Genomic DNA, 22,840 nt, shown 5'->3' with positions numbered 1-22,840 from the left:
AAATACTTCAATCAATCAATTGAATGTAAAGAAAATCTACATAATAAAATACATTCACAAAATGTATTGCTAATTTCTTGTTTTAAATATAGCCTATGAAATATAAATCATATGGGCCTAACTGTAGAACATTAAACCCAACTTGTGTTACACCATCACTAAACCCTGGTATATTATTTTACCCAATGTAATTGTAGTGCATAAAACAAATATTTCTCATCAAAATCAAAAAGTCTTCTTTAATATTTAAACATGAAATGTCAGAAAAAACCCGAAAAATAGATCACAGGCCCTATATATGGCTATGATAAAGGGGAAAAAATGTGGGTATTAAAAATATTCCTTAAAAAAAGAATGGAGCTTGGATACTTTTCCTTTGGTCCACCCATTCCAATGGTCCAGTGAAAATTTTAAATCCTATATCCCTAATCCCAGGTGAAATTAATCCAAATATGTGCTGGTAGTGGTGGGCCCTATTGTAAACAAGTGTAATGCTTTATGGTGTCGTCCACTCACAGTTAACTGTTTTTGTATTGAGTTGTACTTGAAATGTACTGTAATTCTGCTGTACTGTTAATACATAAATCAATCAATCAATCAATCAAATGTCACTGAGCATCATGAAGCTACCTAAGGACCCACCCATCTCTCAGACATCAGTAACATTATGAAAACCACATCATTGTTACATTTATATAGTTACTAACTGTTGAACCTGCTTTTTACAAACTTGTGACTGCATTTGTGTGTGGGTTTTATTTACTGTAGACTCCCTAGCTGGCTTGTCTATAAATGTATATCTGAACTAATCTAATCTATATCACTAGAAGTCTCATGCCTATAAATAAGTGTTATATTTGTGGAGAGCTATAATTATCTGCACTTTTAAATACTATGCAATCATCTACAGTTTTTCCACTCAAATATAGCATATTATTGCAGATTAAATATTGTTTAACATCGCTGACATAACTGAAGAGATTTATTGTCACAATCCATCCATGATCCATCCATCCATCTTCAACCGCTTATTGGCCCGGTTTCCCAAAGGACACCTCTTACATCATGGTGTAAGAGGTATGGTGTTGCACATGCTCAGTTGCCCTCTAGGCTGCATGGCAGCCAATCAAACACTATGGCCCAATCCCAATCCACTCCCTTGCTGACTCAATGAGCCCTCACTGACTTAGCTGCGCGTTCATGTGAAGTCTGCGAGGGCTTGAGGGATGTCCCATTTGAAATCGGTAAGTCAGTGAGGGCTCAGCCCCGCCCCTTTATGCACCCTTTGCCAAAGTCAGCATCAATGCTGACTTTGGCAAAGAAATTACCCACAGTTCATAGCGTTACCAGGGGAAGGAGGGGTGATCCTCCGAACGTCAATCATTTAAGTATGCAAATTAGTTATGTATCGCGGTTAGAATGTCAACAAACACAATAGTGCTTTCTCACTGTTCTCAAAGGGAGACGGACTGGAATGGAAGGATAGGCTATATATTTAATAACAAGAATAATAATAAGGGAAACATGATGAGAAATGACTAATGAGCAAAAGTAAAAGAATATGGGAATGCAATTTATAATGAATATTATTATATATGAATAATAATAAAATGATCAGCTTAAATACTAAAATAGACATGATAGACATGAATAGGCCAAGCATGTACAGTAGGCCTAGGCACTGGCTGTGAATAAGGTATATATAAAGTGATGCAAAGTGTCATTAATGGCGGACTCATATCTTCAAAGTGCTGTCCCATTCCTTTCACAACAATTTGGAGCCCTTGCAGCCTCTCACCCTCAAGCACTTACAGCTGACGTCACTAAAGTCAATGAGGGTTCAGGGCTCAGGGCTTGAGGGAGGCAATTGAGATTGGGCCTATGTCCTTTTTTGGGAAACACTGTCAAACACAACAACATAGAAATACACAACCTAGACTAGAGCACAGCCATACCTGTCCTCATTGCGCACTTAAGGCCTCCTGCATGAATACACAAACCTGTTTCCCTAAAGCCTCTTTAGCCTACACACACCTGTCGACATGTGGCAGTATTAAAACCATTCTCAGATAAATGTGTGGTGCGAGTGGTGCTGATTTATGTATTAACAGTACAGCAGAATTACAGTACATTTCAAGTACAACTCAATACAAAAACAGTTAACTGTGAGTGGACGACACCATAAAGCATTACACTTGTTTACAATAGGGCCCACCCTTTTCTACCAGCACATATTTGGATTAATTTCACCTGGGATTAGGGATATAGGATTTAAATTTTTCACTGGACCATTGGAATGGGTGGACCAATACAAAGGAAAAGTATCCCAGCTCCATTCTTTTTTTAAGGAATATTTTTAATACCCACATTTTTCCCCTTTATCATAGCCATATATAGGGCCTGTGATCTATTTTTTGGTTTTTTTCTGACATTTCATGTTTAAATATTAAAGGAGACTTTTTGATTTTTATGAGAAATATTTGTTTTATGCACTACAATTACCTACATTGGGTAAAATATACCAGGGTTTAGTGATGGTGTAACAAAAGTTGGGTTTAATGTTCTACAGTTAGGCCCATATGATTTATATTTCATAGGCTATATTTAAAACAAGAAATTAGCAATACATTTTGTGAATGTATTTTATTATGTAGATTTTCTTTACATTCAATTGATTGATTGATTGAAGTATTTATTGACAGTTTGCAGAATTACAGTACATTTCAAGTACAACTCAATACAAAGACTGTTAACTGTGAGTGGACGACACCATAAACTAAAGGCGCATTACACTAGTATGGCCCCACCATTTTCAATTCATCAATGTTAGTATCCACGATAAATATATAAAACTATATTTATTTATTTAATTTTCCTTTTTTATTTGTTTGTGGAGAGTCGTTTAGACCTATAGGCCTACTGTATAAAAACCAAACCAAACACATATTTGTGAATACTTGCAATACTCAATTCCTTAATTTTGAAACTGGTCTAATTACCGCCATCATCTGGCGAGGTCAGGTTAATCTCACAATGTGTACGTGTTCTGTCAGAAGACGTTGAGGGGTGATTTCACCCTCCTGCCACAAAGCACAGCCAGCCCAGTCTAATTAATTTGACTCAGGTCAGGTGTGCGTCTCAGGCAGCTTAAATCAGCCTTCACCTCCACCACAGGCATTGTTGCTCACTCACTGCTGTGTCACCGTCTCCACACCATAGCGCAAAACTTTCTTAAGCTGCGCACTTCTTAAGCTGCGCGCAGCTTAAAGCTTGAGTTTTTAGACAGCTGGTGGATGGAAAAGAAGCTCCACCTCCGCGGAAGACTTGAGCGGAGGAGAGCGTTTCCGGGAATCTGGCCGTCGCGCAAGAATTCAGCGGAGGTGGAGCTTAATTTCCATCCACCAGCTGTCTAAAAACTCAAGCTTTAAGCAGCGCGCAGCCGAGAACGTGCGCAGCTCTTTTGACCGTGTGGCAGCACCTTGTGAGTGTATGTAGCAGTCAGCAGTAGAGGCAACTGATTCTGTATCCCTCAGTCATGGCTCTCTCTCGGATTCAGACGTGGACATGGATTCTGTCTGCCTGTTTAACCTGGATTTGTATCAGTCAAGCAGCAGCAGGACAGTAAGTATATAGGCTATAGAGCGTCGCAGTCCCGCCTCCTACCCTGGACCAGGAAATGAAACCCAATGCATTCTCATAGACATTTCTTAAAGTATTTATTTAAAGACGGTTACGCCGCGGACAAAGCCAACTCAAGTCGTGACAACTCATGACAACACAAACAATATTTTGGACCAAACAAATAATTACAAAGAAGAAAAACAACAAAAAGTGTTGTAACCTGCCGTTTTTTTCTTCTTTCTAATTATTTGTTTGGTCCAAAATATTGTTTGTGTTGTCATGAGTTGTCACGACTCGAGTTGGCTTTGTCCGCGGCGTAACCGTCTTTAAATAAATACTTTAAGAAATGTCTATGAGAATAATGCATTGGGTTTCATTTCCTGGTCCAGGGTAGGAGGCGGGACTGCGACGCTCTATAGAGCTCCACTCCACAGCTCATTTGAATGTCTTGTTGGGTTGGATGATATTTAGTTCTTGAAAGTTGGAAGAGTACATTTTAGTTTACAGTTTAGGCTTTCAGCAAATTTATACAACGTATGTATAAACATTTCCATGATTTTTATAGGCAATACATGGTGACCATTCCTGCAGTAATCGAGGCCGGCTCTGAGACCATGTTCTGCGTGGCTTTTATGCAGCCCAACGAAAATCTCACCATCACCATCTTTCTAGTTTACCCTAACTCGAACAAAACGATCTTCCAGAAGACTACAGACAAACCATTCCACCACCGTGGACTATTCCAGGTCACCTCTGGCACAGAATAAAATTGATTTCACTTGGTTTTGTTGTTCCCATTTCAACATAATGCTAACTTTTCCTGTATCCACCACAGGCTCGTCCAGTGAAGAATGAACTGGTGCTGAGTCTTGAGGTGGTGTTGCTAGAGAAGTCAGGAAAATCATGTTCAAATCCTACAAACCCATGACCTTCATCCAAACGGATAAACCAATCTACCTCCCTGGACAAACGGGTAAATGCTGGCTCATCAATATGAGATTTAACAAAATTTGCACAATTTGAAAATGAAGTTGAGTAAGTGTTTCATAAACAACTAGAAAAAGTGCCATTCCGGGCACATGTTTCCACCAGGAGGATAGGAGTGTGTGTGATGTTTGGCAAAATGTTTAGGAGGATGTTTTTTTTTGTTTTGATTTTGCAACAATTTTCTTCATTTTGTTGAGGAAATGCAGAGCCAGATCACTCATAGCATCTCTGAGGATAGAATTCTGGATGGGCAGGACATGTGCAGCATTTTGTACAAAACGGGCCACTCCTGAAAACTTTGGAAGGCAATCTTAGCCAATCGGTGTACAATCTGAGAAATCCAACACTCGTCTTGATCACATGACTTCAGAGATCATGTGTACCGATTGCCATTTCTTCATACGCCTTTGATGGCAATTGGATGATTTGAGGCATTTTGTTCCAAAAATGTGTTTTGCAAAAATCAACCTGTTGGTGGTGCTATAACAGCCCAATGTGAAAAGGGTGGGATATATTCCTCAGCCTAGTAAGAAAATGTGTGAAAGATTTCACGTAAATTGCATGCTGCATTCATGATTTGAGGCTTTTGTTCGGGGCAATCTTGGCCTCTAGGGAGTGTGCATGCAACGTTTCACGCAGATCGGTGCAGTTTTAGGTAAAAAATGTGAAAAGCTGCCTCATGGTGGCGCTATAACAGGCCGTTCTGGAAAATGTGGGGCAGAGGTTCATCGTTGGCATCCAGGGAGTGTGTGTGCAAAGTTTGGCATCGACCGGGTTAACGGTGCCGGAGATTAGCTGGTAACGGACGGACGGAAGGACGGACACACGGACGGAGTGCAAAACATACACTCTCCCCATGCCTTCGGCTATTATTCAATCAATTCCCCTTGTAGATAATTTTATCCAATGTCATTTATTGCAGTGAAATTCAGAATCTTCACCATGAATACCACGTTCATGCCTATCAATAAGTTGGTGAGTGGTTGCTATACTTGTATCACATCAGAGTGTGTGTGTGGTTTTAAAAATAGACAAATGTATATGAAAATGTCATCTCGTCTCTGTCCTGTCTATTAAGCTGATGTGGATATGAATATACTGTACGACTACAGTATATCCATGTTCAGAGTGTTTGATAATGAGACTGATACAGATGATAGTTTCCTGTTTAACAGAATTTAAAATTTTCTATCTTTCAGTACAAGATGGTAGAGCTTGAGGTAAGACTAACTGCATTTGACATATAACGACATGCACCGCATATATTACCAAATCAGATGTTTTCTACTATACCAGTAGAAAACACGACATATATTTTGGTTTGCGAGATAATATGGTTGTCCGTTGCCTCTTCTCTCCACAATTCATGTTTGATCAGGATGCTCATGGTAACCGCATTGGACAGTGGGTGAACCACATGTCTAATGCGAGCATCATGGAGCATTCTTACCCATTGAACCCTGAGGCCCACGAAGGACCCTACAGAGTTATTGTTCATGTTGACGACATGGAACTGGATCATTATTTCAAGGTGGAGAAATACGGTAAGAGTTAATTTGGAAGAAATGTATGTATTCATAATGGGCAAAGCTAGTGTAAGCCTATGATTATGTTTTGAACAATGTGCAGGAAGACTAGGCCTACGGTACGTAAACGCCTCACAAAATTTGGAAACTTTGGTCATTTTGTTCCTTTTAATAATACCAATTGGTATTGTATTTTGTAGCGTTGATTAGCCACCTTTAAAACGAGGCATTTGTGGAATGAGCAACACGGCTAAATGTGTACCCACTAAGGCTGTCCCCAAACATTCAAGGTTCGAATGTTCGCTCGTTAGGGTTGGCACTCGAATCTTAATTAATGGGCTTGAACCATTCGTTTTTTTTTTTTATTTTTTTATTATTAATTAAAAAATATTTCTCGGCGAGAATGCGATATGAGCATGTAAAAAAAAAAGTAAGTTTCTAGTGCATTCCTATCAGAAGTTATGATTTTTTTTGAAAGAAATATCTCTTAGTTCTGCTGTCCCATCTCCCGTGCTTGTAATTTGGTGATTGGCCTGCAGCTGAGGTGAATTGAATGGAATGTCTGACGCGTCTCTCTCACACACACACACACACGTACACACCAGCATGATCGCTGACAGGGGCCATGATATATTAGCATATGCTCTCTAGCATCACATCACAAAAAGTAGGGAACTCTGATCATTGTTAAGCAAAACGGTCACGGAGGATCTGCTTTTGCCCTGTGCCCACTTCACTTCAATGCGCCTCCCAGAATACACAGGTGGAACAAATAACGAGCAATATACGCTGTTTTAGCTGCCTGCCAGCAAGCTCACGTGAGCTTGCAGATCAGCTGTTTAGCGGGGCCACTTGACGGTGTTTTTTAAATTAATTGGAAACAAATGGTCCGGATGTTCGCTCGGGAATTCCTGCCAAAGTTCGAGTCCAAAAAAAAAGGGCTAAGGTACAGCCTTAGTACCCACACATGATTGTGTACCCACACATTTAGCAGTGTTGCTCATTCTACGAATGTGGAGTGCCACTGACTGCCTCCAATGTTTTTGGCCAAAATGGCAAATGGTTGTTATTCACCCTTGTAATAAGGAAAAAACAACAACACATATTGGTCATATTTACTCTCTGTGTTCAAGAACTCTGTAGTGTCTGGAAGATTTACAGACACCACAGCTTGGCACCTCCTCCTCCTCATGCTGGTCACCAACCTAGCCACATTTAGATGTGGGATGGCATCCCATTCCTGACCTGAACCAGGATTTGTTGCGAGTCAGCCAACATGCTTATGTTGGTCTACGCTCTACACTACAGCATGCCTGATCCGACAAGTGTTCACTTGGGTCGAGGTCTGGACTCGTTTTATTTAGCCGTGTTGCTCATTCCATGAATGTCTGGTCCTTACAAGCTGTACCTCATTGAAAAGGTGACTAATCAATGATAAAAATATATAAAATACAATACCAATTTGTCTTAAAGGGGAGAAATAATCTACCCAAAGTTAAAGGAGCATTCAGTGATTTGAGTGATTTAGAAAACCACCCAGTCCGCCCCGGTAACAAAATGTGCACATGCACGCTCTACAGTGGGGGGAAGTGCAACAGGCCAACAGCATGTGCACCAAGGCCCCCCACTCGATCATGATTGGAGGAAGGCCTCTCTCATCCTGATTGGATGAAGGCTTTGCCACCCGCCACCAAAACTGAAACTAGGGTTTTTTGACCCCAGGGGCTCACTGGGGACAGGGAGGAACTCCTTATATGGTCAGCACACTCTATAGTAGGGAGGATTATCCAGAAAAAAAGAGATATTTAGATTAAGTCAAATCACTGAATATACCTTTAAAGTTTCCGAACTTTTTGTGAAGAGTTTATTTCAAGAATCCAAAATGGACATTTCTATTTGAAGAAGTCTCACCCATCATCTAAACATTAAGCATGTATATGAAAATGTCTATCTCTTGTGGGGCATCCATTTACTTTCATGTCATACAATAAACATGCAACAATTGTCCCCAATTTTGCCAAGATTTGATGTCAAATTGGAAGTGGATGACAAGCTGAGCATTGAACAAGAAGAATTTACAGCTAAAGTTTGTGCAACGTAAGTATGATGCATCAACTTTTGGCTTGTATGTTCCTGTGGTCTTTGTCTACACGTAACACATTGTGGTTTCCCACAGAAAATAAACATTTAAACTTTATAATTTACAGCAAGCCTACTTTCCTGCATGGAAAAAACACCTTTAAATGCTTTGAAATATACATGTTTTTTTTGCAGTTGAAATGCATACATTTTCTGCTATGGGTGACTACCTTTTAGAGATTAGTTTTTACACTCTTCATCAGGTACACCTATGGACAGCCTGTGCCTGGTATGATAGAAGTGGAGCTCTGCCGACCACTTGATCGATATAGTGTTCCTGTTCCTGGCATGACTGTGCCCTGTCATAAAGAGAGTAAACGGGTAACATGATCTATTATAATATATATTATTTGCAGTGAAAATGACTGGAACATTTTGCAACGCTGGTACTAGAGTAAAGGCAATTGGTTTCTCAGTTGCCACTGACTGACTTCGGTCATTTGGATTACATATAAGTCGGCTACACCCCAAAAATTGCAAATTTGTAGATGGCATATTTTTTGTAGCATTTTAAATTGGTCAAACTAACAATAGAAAACTTACTGGTGACTAGCTGTAGCCTTCATTCAATGCCATTTTGATTATGCTTGCACCTCACATCTCAACGTCATTAAAAACTAAGGTTCAGACCTCCCAAAACAAACTGCAACTACTTCCATTGACCCACCCAATTCCGACACACTTTGCTAGTTTGAGATGGCTCAGGGTAGAAGACGGGGTTAAGCAAATATCAATGAGATTGTATTTGAAGATGGCCAAAGAAACGGTGACCTCAATCCCCTCATCCCCTTATCCTTTATAGCCTTAATGTCTTGCACTAAAGTATTCAATCAATGATCACGGATATTTCATAAAAGCAACGGTTAAACTATATATTCAATACAAGGTTTGGCTATGGCTACCAAAACATTTGTACTAAATGTCTATGAACACTGTTTCACAAATTGCAGATTAGGTCTTGGCCAACGCTTTGCCTGGCTTTGGCTTTTGCTTTAATCCATGATGTTATGTGCCTATAAATGCCCTCATCAAATGTATGGCAATCTATAACCATTGGCTTCTGAGGTAGTCTTATCTGGTGCACAAGAGGAATAGAAGGGGTGAATCTCAGTCCTCTCAATTATGTTTAAATCACACATTATGTATTTTCTTTTCCTCTTGTACAGACGTGTGAGGGGGGCTGTGCGACTTTCACTTTCAATATGTCAACTTTCACCACACCTGCCCAAAAGTCTCTTGATGATAAACTTCAACTCAATGCAAAAGTAGAGGAAGATGGAACAGGCAAGTCTTCACACTGTTGGAACCGTTTAATTCAAGAATGAAGCCATGAGCTTAGTAGCTCATCAATGTTTCTAACACTGAAATGACATGGGGGTTTTCTCCACAGGTATTGCACTGTCTGCACAAGAAAAAGTGATCTCTCTAGCCTATTGTATTGGATATCTTTCCTTTATTGAAACACCCATGGTGTATAAGGACCAATCAGTGATTGAAGGGAAAGTAAGTCCAAATGCTTCATAGTACAGTTGTGCACATTTGGCCATTATTGTTATGCACTCTGTATAATATTTTTATTTCCAACAGGTCAAAGCACGTTACTTGAATCACGCACCCATTCCTGACATGACGGTGTACCTGTTTAAGGGTCAAATGCGGTCAACGGCGCATAAGATATTGACTGTCAACGGTGAGGCCAGTTTCTCATTCAACACGGCAGACTCCAAAGCAGACGCAGGACAGGACATCTTTCTCACTGTAAGTCAGCCTTGGTTATGCAATTTCCTGCACGAGAAGGTTTATACCAAATCTATGAAAATGGCAGCTCTAAGGTTATGCGTGTCAGATCATAGGGAACGAGGGTTCCAAAATGTTGCTGACGCATCACCGGAAGTCTAAAAAGGGAACGTATACAAAATAATATTTGACTGAGGGACTGCCATTGGATTTCGTTTTTCATGCCATATGAAAGCAGGGAATCATAGCTTCAAATTTACATATTGGTTGTTCAGTTTTGGAGATATGGCTTATAGAGTGATGTCTTGCAGAAAACTGCGAGTTGAGAAAACTGACTTGAAAGGTTCACTTCTGTGGTTGCAAACATTACACCTAGCTACATGTTTAAGCATTTATTTCATATTTATATGTCGATTTCAGGTCTGACACTTATTTCAGACAGGCTCTAGTATGTGAAGAGTCTGCCTGTGCTATTAACTCATTTTGGAAAAGCTTTTCTCTGGTGAAAAGCTAGAATTTGTCTCTGTCAAATCTGGTCACATTTTCTGGTTGACTGACTTCATTTATATATTGAACCTCTCTCATCAAGGCTAGTGCGACACCAGAGTTGCAGTACCATATGTACAGAGTGACACACTATACGGAAGGGGAACATCGACTGTCCCTGGTCCAGGAAGCCACCGTTGACCCCAAGACCGTGAGCTCACTGGAGGTGAAGAAGACCTGGAACCCACTGGTCTGCAATGGAGAAAACAACATCACCATCCACTACATTGTAGTTGGAGAGGCTGCAGGCCCCGTGCACCTGATGTACCTGGTGAGTAGTACCACACTGCTTGGCTGGGCAAGCCAGTGAACTCAATTGGAGTAAAGTTTACTAGAGACATTGGGGGGAAACCTGGGACTACAGTGTCTGTGGGTGAGAAACCAGAACGCCTATAAAGTCCTGCAGCATACAATAAATTGAGCAGGTGTCCGGTTTCTTAAATCTTCGAGGTGCATGAACTGCCGAACGGAAGTTCTTACTGTGTAATTTTGTTCTCCATAAATAATGCACCCTTTACAGGTTGTTTACATTTCTGTTCAGCAGAGAGCTGAACTATGAGGGAGCATCTTCCTCCCAATGAAACTCTTAATGTCTGATATAAAATGGTGGTGACATGTGTATTAGAGGCCATGTGGTTGTCTACACCCTGGCAATAGTAGAAATGCAGTACTTCGATTAACTAAATGTGCAGTTGACTAAACTTATATATATATATATATGTGACTGGAAGCATCATCTGCATATCTCCATTTTGTCTCTAGATTTTATCCAGAGCAGCCATTCGTGACATAGGACTAGTACCTATTGATGTGCTGAATAGTTCAAGTAAGTCTACACAGGACGTAATTGCCGTTGTCTTTTGTTAAGCTTCCTGTGTTTAATTTGAAATGAAACTGTAAATTTAGTTTGAAAGCTTCAGGTTATTAAAATTCAGAAAAATAAGCATAAATGCCTATAAGCTGCAGCAGTAATATATATTCGATTAAGCTACAGTTCACTACCAATGTCCTTACCTGCTGTGTTTCCAGTCACCGACGGTGAGATCTCCTTCAAGTTGGATGTCACCCCAGTAATGGCTCCATTGCTCCAGGTGCTTGTGTACACCGTCCTCCCCAGTGAGACGGTTATTGCTCACAGCGCAGACTTCACCACAGAGAAATGCTTCCCTAATGAGGTCAGTTCAAGTTTGGCCTCTGCTCTCTTTTGTGCCAATGTTCATGGGATCTGGGTAACCTTGTCTGGTCACTGTGGAGGATGTGGAGTCAGAAGACCCTTCAAATGTGAGTGGGGCTAACCTGGGGCTTTGCACATGTCAAGGTCTGCATTCATGGTGATTGTTTTGTTTACAATCCAGGTGTCTCTGGAGTTCTCTCCATCCACGGCGATCCCCGGAGAGAAGAATACACTGCGGGTGTCAGCCACGGCAGGCTCGCTGTGTGGCGTCAGTGCCATCGACAAGAGTGTTCACATCAAGGAGCCAGGGAAGCGGCTGGATGCAGACAAGGTGAGACTTTCTTATTCCCTGACATAATCATTTGTTTCTGATACAGTACCTCAGTTTATATACTGAAACTGCCATGGTGTTTCTATCTAGTCTTTCCCTACTCTTAATTTATACTCGGTGCGTACAGTAGTAGAGGGTACCCAGAACTGTGTCGGGTCAATATGGCAAAGCGTGCGTGTGTCTTTAACCTTTGATTTTAAAATGAGATTTAAAATCAAAGGTTAGTCTGTCCTCGTATATTGAATGAGCCACACTTAACGTTTACAGCCGATTGAAACACACAGTCAAGCACACTGCACTGCTGAACACCTTGGCGGTTTTTTCAGCGCAAACAAAAGCCACCGGAATTTAGAACTGTGTGGAGCACGTCTTTGGGCGACTGTGCTGTCACTGCAACAGAGCGCACTCTTGACTGTCTGTGACTGAGACCTCCACTCCGGACGCTGTCCTGGCACTTGGGGAGATGACACACTCGGCTAATTTCAATGCCACAGTCGGGACTTGCATGAGCATCGTACTGGGTCCAGTAATTTTGAATTTTCCTTGGGGCTGTTCGGACCGGTCCACATTATCCACAGGTCCGTTTTGGACCTCGTTTGTTTACCCCTACCACCCTGTATTTTACAAAAGACGCAGGTAATTTTGACAACTGCTTTTCAAAACCTCTTTTCTTTTGAACAGATATTTGACCGGTTGCCAGTCAAGACGGCAAACTATATTCCGTCTGAACTTGGCGATGGTGTGGCTGTACAATGTTTGCCTGTGAGACAAAAAAGAAGTGTCTACGCTCTTGATGAAAGAAAGGATGCGTTCACAGTGTTTATGGTATCTCTTTGCAATATCATCTAACCTTTTCAATATGTACAACATTTTTATTTCTAAAGGATAATGTGTATATAACTTTTTTCACTATCTGTTGAGGGATGCACTCCCAATTTACTGGGCTATTTTTAATGTTTTCTCTAGGACCTGGGACTGAAGATGGCAACAAATTTGGCTATCAAAGCACCGTCCTGCGTCCTCTTCAAGGGAAGAGAGTACTACAAACAAGAAGTCCCAAGTAAATTTAACAAGATAACATAAGTTGATTTCAGTGTGTTTGTGGCATTCATGACTATAGTTTTTCTTTCATCAGTGCCCATGTGGAGGGGATCAGGGTCAGGCTGGGCACCAGTACCCTTACCCAGTGGTGGTCCAGGATCTTCCATACAGACGATCCGCACCTTCTTCCCAGAGTCATGGATATGGGACCTGGTGGCGGTGGGGTGAGTGCACAGAGCTACAACACGTTGAACATCCTATTCTTTGAAGTGTCTCTTGAACTACTCAAATTCCATTTCAAAGCTTTATGTATGAGGTTGGTGTCTTTACAATCCTACAAACTTTGTATGTTTTAGCTAAATTACCACAGCCAGCAGGTTCTCTTTTTGGGGGGGGAGGTTGAAAGAATATCATAAGCCACACAAAACAGAAGATTACTTTGACCCCTTTTCCACCGGTTGGTTCCCAATGGGAACCGGTTCAGTTCTTTTTGGTTTTTAGTCCATGAGCCAGAGTGCCAAAATTGGTGGGAAAACTCTACCCTATATTAAATTGTTTATAGGATCAATACAAGTAAATTAATACATGATAATCCTTCCACAGTAGTAGCTTTTTCATATTTTCGATTATTTTGCATATTTTCCTACTTAATGCCTCATTTTCATATTTAAAATTTGTAATACAATAAATCATTGTCTTCGTGTAAGTACTCAATTGGGGAAGTTTAATTGTGATAACAATCTAATATAGGTATGGTTTTGCCCAGTCAATTCATAATTAACGTTTCAATTTTGGAGCTCTGGCTTATGGACTAAGAACCAAAAAGAACTGAACCGGTTCCCATTGGGAACCAACCGGTGGAAAAGGGGCCTTTGTGTAATCATGAGAAACTTGTCCAAGTACATACTGGCTAATGAGAACAAGTTCTGATTGATGTCCAATAGTTTAATATTTTCCTGTCCGTCCTTCCATCCAGGACCTCGGGAAAAGCGGACGTGTCCCTCACTGTCCCAGACACCATCACCACATGGGAGACGGAGGCTTTCTGCTTGTCCTCAAGTGGCTTCGGTCTCGCTCCTCCCAAGGAGCTCAAAGCCTTCCAGCCCTTCTTCCTGGAGCTCAGCCTGCCTTACTCCATCGTCAGGGGAGAGAGATTTGTTCTGAAGGCTACAGTCTTCAACTACCAGTCCAGCTGCATCATGGTACTTTATACAGGTTTCAGAATGTACCAAAAGTTGCCACAAATGTATTTGCAGTAGACACTTTAGCGTTTAGACTATACAATGTATAACTATAAAGTGTGTACACACTGTAGGCCATGTTATGTTTAGATATTTACAATGGTCATTGGTGTTTAAATATTTACAATGTTCATTGGTGGCTAACTCGGGCTGAAACATTGCCCAAATATTAAGTCAAAGTTATACTGGAATAAGTCATACTGTAGAGATCAAAATTATAGGTAGGCCAGATGGCCAAGATCTGTAAGATGCTACACCGTAGTTGGAGCCCTGGCTTGTTATATTTTAATGGAATAAAAGTACGGTTCAATCATCTCATTTCACTGTTTTTTTTTTCCATCAGGTGAGTGTGACTCCCAGCCCCTCATCAAATTACACTCTCACAGCCATCGCTGATGAAGAATACTCCTGTGTCTGTGCCAACGAACGCAAGACCTTCAACTGGACTATGGATGTCTCTGTCCTAGGTGAGACCTGATCTCTACCACAGTTTAAATCATCAATAACGTGCAATAAAATTGTACCAACGCTCATGGAAATGCCTTTGGCTTCCCTATGGGACAAGTTATAAATGGTAAATGGTGCATTTATATAGCGCCTTTATCCAAGGCGCTTTACATAGATTGTGCATTACATTCACCCATTCTCACACACATTCATACACCGATTGCGGCGGAAGCCATGCAAGGTACCAACCAGCACATCGGGAGAAATTTGGGGTTCAGTGTCTTGCCCAAGGACACTTCGACATTGAGCCGGGATTCGAACCGCCGACCCACATAATCAAACGGCACATTGCCCACGGAAGGCAGCTTCCATTACTTCCACAACTTCCAGTCCATTTTCAAGAGAACCTTCTGATCTGCATGTTATCAGAGATGGTTGACGTGTCATTGCTGATGTACGTTTCCAGGCGTTGTTAATGTGACTGTGACTGCTGAGGCAGTGGCGTCCAATGTACCGTGTAACAACGAGACGGTCAGTGTACCCGAGAGAGGTCGCGTTGATGTCATCACCCGCTCTCTGATAATCAAGGTAGAGTTTTGTCTGTCTCCCTAACAAGTTGTAATGGTTCTAAGATTTGAAACCCACAGTCTAATAGTTATTTGTTGTTTATAAATGATTTCCAAATTCCATGTAATCTGGTGTGCCCTCTGCTCCAAATAACTTAATAAAATTAATTGGATAACTACTTTTCTAAATTCACTTTAGTTATTGGCCCCACTAGGGGTGTCTGGCCAGTCAGTCCAGCACTTTTGAAAGTGCAATTTGCTTTACTCGATGTACATTTGGCCGATAATGGCTTGAATTGTCTGCCTTAATTTCTCCCTTTTCAGGCAGAAGGAACGGAAGTAAGTCGGATCTACAACTGGTTGTGGTCTCCTAGATGTGAGTGTACATGGAGGACCGGCAGAACTAACACGGGGGTGGATGGTTTCAGGGCAAAGATATATATATTTTAATACTTGATGCTAAGGACGTGCATACACATCCTCTCACTTAAAACCATGGGATGCCTCAGATGCGTGTAAACGTCTTTAGGTCCTTTTTAATGATAAAACGGGACCACTGTAATCCATTTTTTGACAGCGGCCGTTGCTACCGTAGGCTTGCTCAGAGCTCCCGGATGTTTTGCGTGCGTCTGCAGCCATTCACTTGTTTACGGGCAGACAACTTGCTATTCTCTCTAAATCTACGGTGCTCTGCATGATTTGGATCAGAACACCGATGTCTGTCCTAATTTCTGCTTTACCAAGTATCTCGGAATATTAACGCTTAAAGATTTTAGTAGGCTGATGGGAAATGGGGAGAGATATTTGACACGCAGTAAAGGCCGTCGGGATGGGAGTCAAACCTGCGGCACACTGCCAGACTGCATTACCAGCCAAGGTGCCCAGATGGCTACGCCAGCCGCCCGGGCCAATATTAATGCTTCTAAAGTGATCAGACTTATTAGTGTGACCTAGTGATGAGACATTTCATCATCTGGTTTTGGGGGGGGGAAATTAAAGGCGGGGCAAAATTCCCTGGCAAAAGTAAATGACTAATGTACCTTGTTCCGGTTGAATATAGTGACACCATGGGGCCGTTCTAGTACTTGACATATGCTGGATCGTCAGTTAAACAATTAAACCCTGGTATCCCAGCATCTCATTTTTGGGCATGCCATTATAGGCAAAATTGAATTCTTGCTGTTGCAATTTTTCAAAGGTATAGAATCCTGCAGCACGACGTGCTGTGAGCCGTTTGGTTCTTTAGGGGGTGGTTCAGTGGTTGACACCGGGATATAATATAATAATGCCTGTTTCCAGAGTTTGTGACTGAGGTGATAGTTTAATTTATGTTACTCGAGTTCATGTGGTGTTCAAGTTAATCTTTTTTCCTCTGTCTTGGCTTTTTAGTCTCCGAGTCTCTGACGGAGAACTTCCAGCTACAACTCCCTGATAATGTGATTACGGGATCTGCCAGGTGTTCTATATCCGTCCTGGGTAAGGATGCCTGTTTTTTTTTTTTACTCTATATTTCAAGGTTTTCTGTTTATAATGCGTAGCTTGCGGAGTCAGTTCAGTCCGATATACTCGAGCAGCTTCATGCTATGCTCAAGGGTCATACATACTGTACGTACTGGAGGGTTTAACCTATTTAGGCCTGACCTCGAAATTAAAAGAAAATCTTCTAAATCCTCCAGTTTTCGAAATTAATATTTTCACGATTTTTCAAAAAAAGATCTACAAGCTTGTAGCGCGAGTGGCGCGCTATGAGCTTGTAGATCTGCTATTTTTCAATAGCTAAATTATAACTTAATGTTTAATATGCTGCCTTCCTTCTGCATATGGTTCCTGGTTGTTATGCACTGTTTGCTCCCACCGCTAATAACCTGTTATTTCTGTTCCGCATGGAGGGTTGTTGTATATCTATCTCCCTGCTCTTAATGATGGTGTTTAATTGTGCCGAGCAGGGAGAAAATGTAGCAGAGCCGAACACCAAGATAAAATATTATATGCACACGTTTTCCTGGTTCTATAACCAGTAACACTAAGGGTCGCATGCACACATCCGCCTCGTTGACGGCAGACTGCTGGGCTGGCGCTTTGATATGGGGGGTCAGATGAACGGAATGAATTCTGTACTGGCCATATATGGAGCAGGTCTTGAGTGTACAGCGTTTGATGCCAGATCAATTACAATTTAGCACACTCTCTTAATCCAGAGCGACTCGTTCCATTCAACATATGGAATGTCGGAACAGGTCGGCTCAATATATGGAGATTTAAGGGTGATAGCGGGACATTCTCTTGAGTGGTTTGATGAAGGCCGGGCCATAACCTCACATTTTCTCTGGTACATCATATTGTTTCCATAGTTGATTGAACATTTTAAAATATTAATAACTTATACATACGGCCCGTAGTTTACAAAATATTTTGAGACTGATAGGCCAACATTGCTGTCCTTGGAGCCCCTTTTGCTGTTAGTTTCAGTCTAGTATCTCTTTGACGACAGGCCTTGGCATGGGCCGTGCCATGAAGAACCTGGATGGACTGCTGAGGATGCCGTATGGATGTGGCGAACAGAATATGGCGCTCTTAGCTCCCAACGTCTACATCCTGCAATACCTGGAGAACACAAACCAGCTGACGGAGGCCATCACAAAGAAGGCAATGCCCTTCCTGGTCGGCGGTGAGTCAAGTGTCGCTTGCTGCTGGCCCTTGAAACATTTAATAAATCCAGACATGGAGTGTCGTCCTCCCAAACGCACCTTTACTTCACCCACTGTATTTTTCATGTCTTTATAATAATGAATAATCTAAACGCAGGCTTCCAGAGACAACTAAACTTCAAGCACAAAAATGGTGCCTACAGCTCGTTTGTAAATGGTGAAGAGAACACTTGGTGAGAATATTATTAAATGTGTATAACAAATACTACAGTATAATTTAGTTTGAGGTGTGGGATATAATCCTTCAACCCTCAACTGATGTCTTGATAACACACAAGTGTGTAAATATCTTTGCCCAGGTTGACTGCATTTGTCCTGAGAACTTTGGTCCAAGCAAAGTCTTTCTACAACTCCCTCGACCAGTTGATTATACAGTCGACTATAGAACAAGCGAAGACCTGGCTGGATAGTAAACGCAAACCCGATGGCTGTTTTGAACAATCTGGAAAACTCTTAAACAACAGAATGAAGGTATAGAGAGGATCAATTGGAGTCGGGTACACACTCGGTAAATAAGTCTATCATGTTAACGTTTCTAAAATGTATTTTAGAGTAAAACTCTAAAATATATTTTAGAAACATAATTGGAGATTGTAACATGTTTTTGTGTTTGCTCCCCTTTGCAGGGTGGAGTGTCGGATGAAGTGACTCTCAGTGCTTACATCACTACTACATTCCTAGAGATGAATTTGCCTTCAGTGAGTACTTTTTCAATAAGATATTTTTTGTGGCTTTTTGCCTTATTTAATTTTTTGTAGAGGGATAGAATCACAGTAGGCTGAGGGGGGTGTGTGACATGCAGTAAAGGCCGCCGGGATCGAGAGTCGAACATGCGCACACTGCCAGACTGGATTACCAGCCAAGGTGCCTGGACCGCTGAGCCACGGCCCAGGCCAGTGAGCACTTTTTTTTTTTACATTAATTTCAGGAGAGGTCAGGAAGTAAGAGCGGGTGACATGCAAGGTACATTCTAAAACTGTTAGTCCCAATACGTGATTCTGATTGAAGGTGTAGATTATCATGAGATTTTATAATGGCTGAAAGGGTCAGAGACACTCTGCGACGCGTCGTGTCTCACTACGCCTCTCAGGCATTATAAAATACCCGGTAACCTGAGACCTCTTGTGGCTTATTGCTTTATTCTAATATGGATTTGAACCTAATGATGCCGCAGATATTGTAGTTCTGACACTGAATAATAGGCCATTTACAGTCATCTCATGCTTCTTAATTTCTAACTTGACATTATTGTCAACGAGACATTTGACTACGTTTGACTATTGTTGTCAGTATCGATGTCGAGGTAATTGTCCTGAGAAGCATGAAGCTTATGGTTTTGATGCAATAAGATTCAGAGAATGCTGTGGTGCTATTATTCAAATGAAGCACATTTACCTGGAGAAGGCTAGCTTATGTCACTTCTGAATGTAAGGCCTACTTGTGTGTCTCTGTAGGAACATGTGGGGAGTCTGTCTTGCCTGAAGGATGCCATCAATGTGTCCATGACTACCAACACCTACACTACAGCTCTGCTGGCCTACGTCTTCTCTCTGGCGGGAGACACGACTGCAAGCTCACTGCTCCTAAAACACCTGGACACGATTGCATTGACAGATGGTGCGACAGAAACCATTTCGATAACGTAAAATTGGATAAGATTGTTAAGATATGATCAAACTGTATTTACTTGAGACTAAAATTAGCATAAAGCATTACTGCTGTGTGTGTGTGTGTGTGTGTGTGTGTGTGTGTGTGTGTGTGTGTGTGTGTGTGTGTGTGTGTGTGTGTGTGTGTGTGTAGAGGTTATGCGGGAATGCCTACCGAGTGACAAAAAATACTTTCTGACCATGACGGCCCATAATGTACATCCAAACATTAGACAACGTTAAACTCTGCCACTCGATTTGCCACTCACTTCATGCATGCGCATACCCTCTATTGTGCATTTACCAGTAAAGTTGATAGTTTTCTTTTTTTTTTGTGTGTCTGGGTGCTTCCCCAGGATTTTTCCTGCATTGGTCTCAGACCTCCGACGACACTTCGGCCTCTATGTCCGTAGAGATCACCTCCTATGTGCTGCTGGCCAAGCTTGCCAGCCCTAATCCTAGCGCTGAAGACCTGGGTTATGCCGTGCGCATCGCGGCGTGGTTGGCCCGCCAGGAGAACTCCTACGGTGGCTTCTCCTCCACACAGGTTCAGTGCAAATCTTTCTACCAGATGAAATGATGCCTACTGTACATACACGCCTTGTTGCACTGTGTTTGCCCCCGTCTTAAGTTTCAGCTGTCCCTGTATGCCGTGGTTAAACTTCTCAACGGTATTGCCATTGAACGATTTCAATGGACGTGGGTGGAGTGGTCGCTCGTTCTAAATAGTTGATCTTTCTTGTGCTCTAATCCAGTGGTTCCCCAAGTGGGGTCAGGGGACCCCTAGGGGTCCTTGAGGGAGTTCCAGGGGGTCCCCAGCTAAATTGTAAACATCGACTCACTGGCCTTGGAACGTCTCGGTATTCCCCAGGAGGAAGTCACTAAATGTTGCTCTGGAGAGGGAAGTCTGGTGGAGCTGTTGCCCCCGCGACCCGACTACGGATAAGCGGTTGAAGATGGATGAACTTTGTTCAAATTTTTTGAAATATGAAATGGTTCATTCATTGTTAATCTGTGGTAACTGAACTGAGCTAGGTGGTGTGATATTGCACTGATCAGCTTCTTGAATAATGTAGACTTCCTCCTGTGCCTCCCTCTTCCCCACTGCTCTGTTAGTCGGTAAACACAGATGCTGCATTCAGATGGTGAAGATGTGGTGAAATTCAAACGTAGAAGTAGGCTTGTAGAGCACAGTAAGATCGTTCACACGGCCTGTCTGGTGATTTACATCAGAACAGCACTGTTCAGCTGGTCAACAAGCCCTGTACGTGGCAGACTGATTTCAGAGGTGGTTTGTGTGCTTTGTAGGACACGGTAGTGGCTATTCAGGCCATGGCTCACTTCCTCCCTCTGATCCTCAACGAGTACCCCATTTACTCCAACCCTGAGGCCTCCAGCACTCTGACGGTCAAATCCTCCAGCGGTGAAGAGATCTTCAATGTGAATAACACCAACCAACTGCTCTACCAGGAGAGGGCGCTGCACATTGTGAGCGGAGTGTACGGCCTGGAGATCAAGGGCACTGCATTCGTCGCAGCGCAGGTCAGCTCACCATCTATAAAGTTATTAACCGTCCTATACATAATTACAAATGGCCTAAAAACAAGCCATGTAGAATAAGCCATTTACTCTTCATGACTGTAGAAATGAAATTCCTCTTCCGTTTCTTCAGATATCTCTTAACTACAACATCCCGACACCAGTTGAGGAAAGCAGTTTGTCCATCAAGGTCACACCTGAGGCCGACTGCAGCAGCAACTCTCTGACACGGACAATGACGCTGAAACTACACAGCCTGTAAGGATCACCTGTAGAGACGGAACCACAACCATGTCAAGTATACATTACGTTAAATGTAACCATTATAGAGCGTCGCAGTCCCGCCCCCTCGAGAGACCCGGAAAAGAAATCCCCCGTTCATTTTCCTCGTAGACTTTTCAGAAAGTATTTATTTAAAGACGTTTACGCCGTGGACAAAGCCAACTCTTGTCGTGACAAATCATGACAATAAACACAATGTTTTGGGCCAAACAAAGAATTAGAAAGTAGAAAAAAACGGCAGGTTACAACACTTTTTGTTGTTTTTCTTCTTTGTAATTATGTGTTTGGTCCAAAATATTGTTGTCATGATTTGTCACGAGTTGGCTTTGTGCGACGCTTAAGGTCTTTAAATAAATACTTTTTTAAATGTCTATGGGAAAATGCATTGGGATTAATTTCCTGTCAGGGCGGGACTGCGACGCTCTATTGACGACAAAGAAATCCCCACTAATTATGAGAATTATGAACAAATTAATAGGCAATATTATTGTATAGTCAAACATCCAGAAGCTTCCCAAAACCTCCCCCCCAAAATACTTGAATTAGAAATTATGTTTTAACATGTTCTCCCCACACAGATATACTGGAAATGAAACTACTTCAAACATGGTGTTGGTTGATGTAGCGATGCTTTCTGGATTCATCCCACACCCAGAGTCCTTGAAAAAGGTGAGTCATTCTAAACATGTTTGATTTGGTGAGAACTTTTCATTTGTAGACGTTAACGTTCCAACACATGGGTAAAATATGATGACCAATACAGAGGTAATGGATGATAACCAGTTTAATTATGGTTTCTTCACAGCTGAAAAAGGCTCTGCTGGTGGATCTTCTAGAGCAAAAGGATGACCACGTCATTCTGTATCTAACAGAGGTGAGAGTGTGGGGGGGAGGTAGGATAAGTAAGGGATAATGTCTGCCTATAGGTGGTCACATTGTAGGGAGATAATTCACCGACAGGGCGTTTATAACCACCGACGTGAAGCGTCACCCTGAAGGTGAATTATATCCCTACAATGACCACCTAGGCAGACATTATCCCTTAATACACAGATACTTAACCCATTTAGGCCTGACCTCAAAATTTAAAAAAAAATCCTCTAAATCCTAAATTAATATTTTCACGATTTTTCAAAAATAGCTAAAGTATAACATAATGCTTAAAACACGAAGGGGTTCCCGCCCAAAATGGGTTAATACATTAATTACCGTAAGTTAGGAAATACCTCGTTCTGTTGTGGGTCAATTTATTAAAGTATTCCACAAGTGTTTCGCTGGCCGGCGTCTGCCCAGTGGAAAACAAGGAAGT

The 22,840-nt window shown here is 41.8% G+C and overlaps 1 protein-coding gene across 2 annotated transcripts in view; it reads left to right on the top strand.

Annotated features, from left to right (window-relative positions):
- Positions 1-3,224: 3,224 nt before the first annotated feature.
- Positions 3,225-22,840, top strand: part of LOC306930270 (pregnancy zone protein-like) — a 34,714-nt gene continuing 15,098 nt past the window's right edge. The window contains exons 1-33 of one of the 2 annotated variants that reach the window (XM_079511137.1): positions 3,274-3,621; positions 4,187-4,367; positions 4,457-4,594; positions 5,531-5,583; positions 5,808-5,828; positions 5,987-6,152; positions 8,157-8,231; positions 8,477-8,594; positions 9,440-9,557; positions 9,664-9,776; positions 9,861-10,031; positions 10,600-10,827; positions 11,319-11,382; positions 11,586-11,731; positions 11,912-12,061; positions 12,743-12,886; positions 13,028-13,121; positions 13,197-13,326; positions 14,079-14,304; positions 14,687-14,810; positions 15,257-15,378; positions 15,681-15,732; positions 16,746-16,832; positions 17,848-18,024; positions 18,162-18,237; positions 18,364-18,535; positions 18,691-18,762; positions 19,519-19,681; positions 20,067-20,257; positions 21,019-21,252; positions 21,383-21,507; positions 22,110-22,200; positions 22,337-22,405. In XM_079511137.1, the coding sequence (XP_079367263.1) occupies positions 8,505-8,594; positions 9,440-9,557; positions 9,664-9,776; positions 9,861-10,031; positions 10,600-10,827; positions 11,319-11,382; positions 11,586-11,731; positions 11,912-12,061; positions 12,743-12,886; positions 13,028-13,121; positions 13,197-13,326; positions 14,079-14,304; positions 14,687-14,810; positions 15,257-15,378; positions 15,681-15,732; positions 16,746-16,832; positions 17,848-18,024; positions 18,162-18,237; positions 18,364-18,535; positions 18,691-18,762; positions 19,519-19,681; positions 20,067-20,257; positions 21,019-21,252; positions 21,383-21,507; positions 22,110-22,200; positions 22,337-22,405 (3,429 nt within the window). In that variant the 5' untranslated portion in view covers positions 3,274-3,621; positions 4,187-4,367; positions 4,457-4,594; ... (3 more) ...; positions 8,157-8,231; positions 8,477-8,504. Of the gene's footprint in view, positions 3,622-4,186; positions 4,368-4,456; positions 4,595-5,530; positions 5,584-5,807; positions 5,829-5,986; positions 6,153-8,156; positions 8,232-8,476; positions 8,595-9,439; positions 9,558-9,663; positions 9,777-9,860; positions 10,032-10,599; positions 10,828-11,318; positions 11,383-11,585; positions 11,732-11,911; positions 12,062-12,742; positions 12,887-13,027; positions 13,122-13,196; positions 13,327-14,078; positions 14,305-14,686; positions 14,811-15,256; positions 15,379-15,680; positions 15,733-16,745; positions 16,833-17,847; positions 18,025-18,161; positions 18,238-18,363; positions 18,536-18,690; positions 18,763-19,518; positions 19,682-20,066; positions 20,258-21,018; positions 21,253-21,382; positions 21,508-22,109; positions 22,201-22,336; positions 22,406-22,840 lie in introns of both variants that reach the window. The other variant, XM_079511138.1, reaches the window with a different exon arrangement.

Source organism: Electrona antarctica, assembly GCF_951216825.1.
Source record: "Electrona antarctica genome assembly, chromosome: 9".
Taxonomy (NCBI): domain Eukaryota; kingdom Metazoa; phylum Chordata; class Actinopteri; order Myctophiformes; family Myctophidae; genus Electrona; species Electrona antarctica.
The sequence above is the reverse complement of the archived record's forward strand: the minus strand, read 5'-3'. Positions and strand labels throughout refer to the sequence as shown.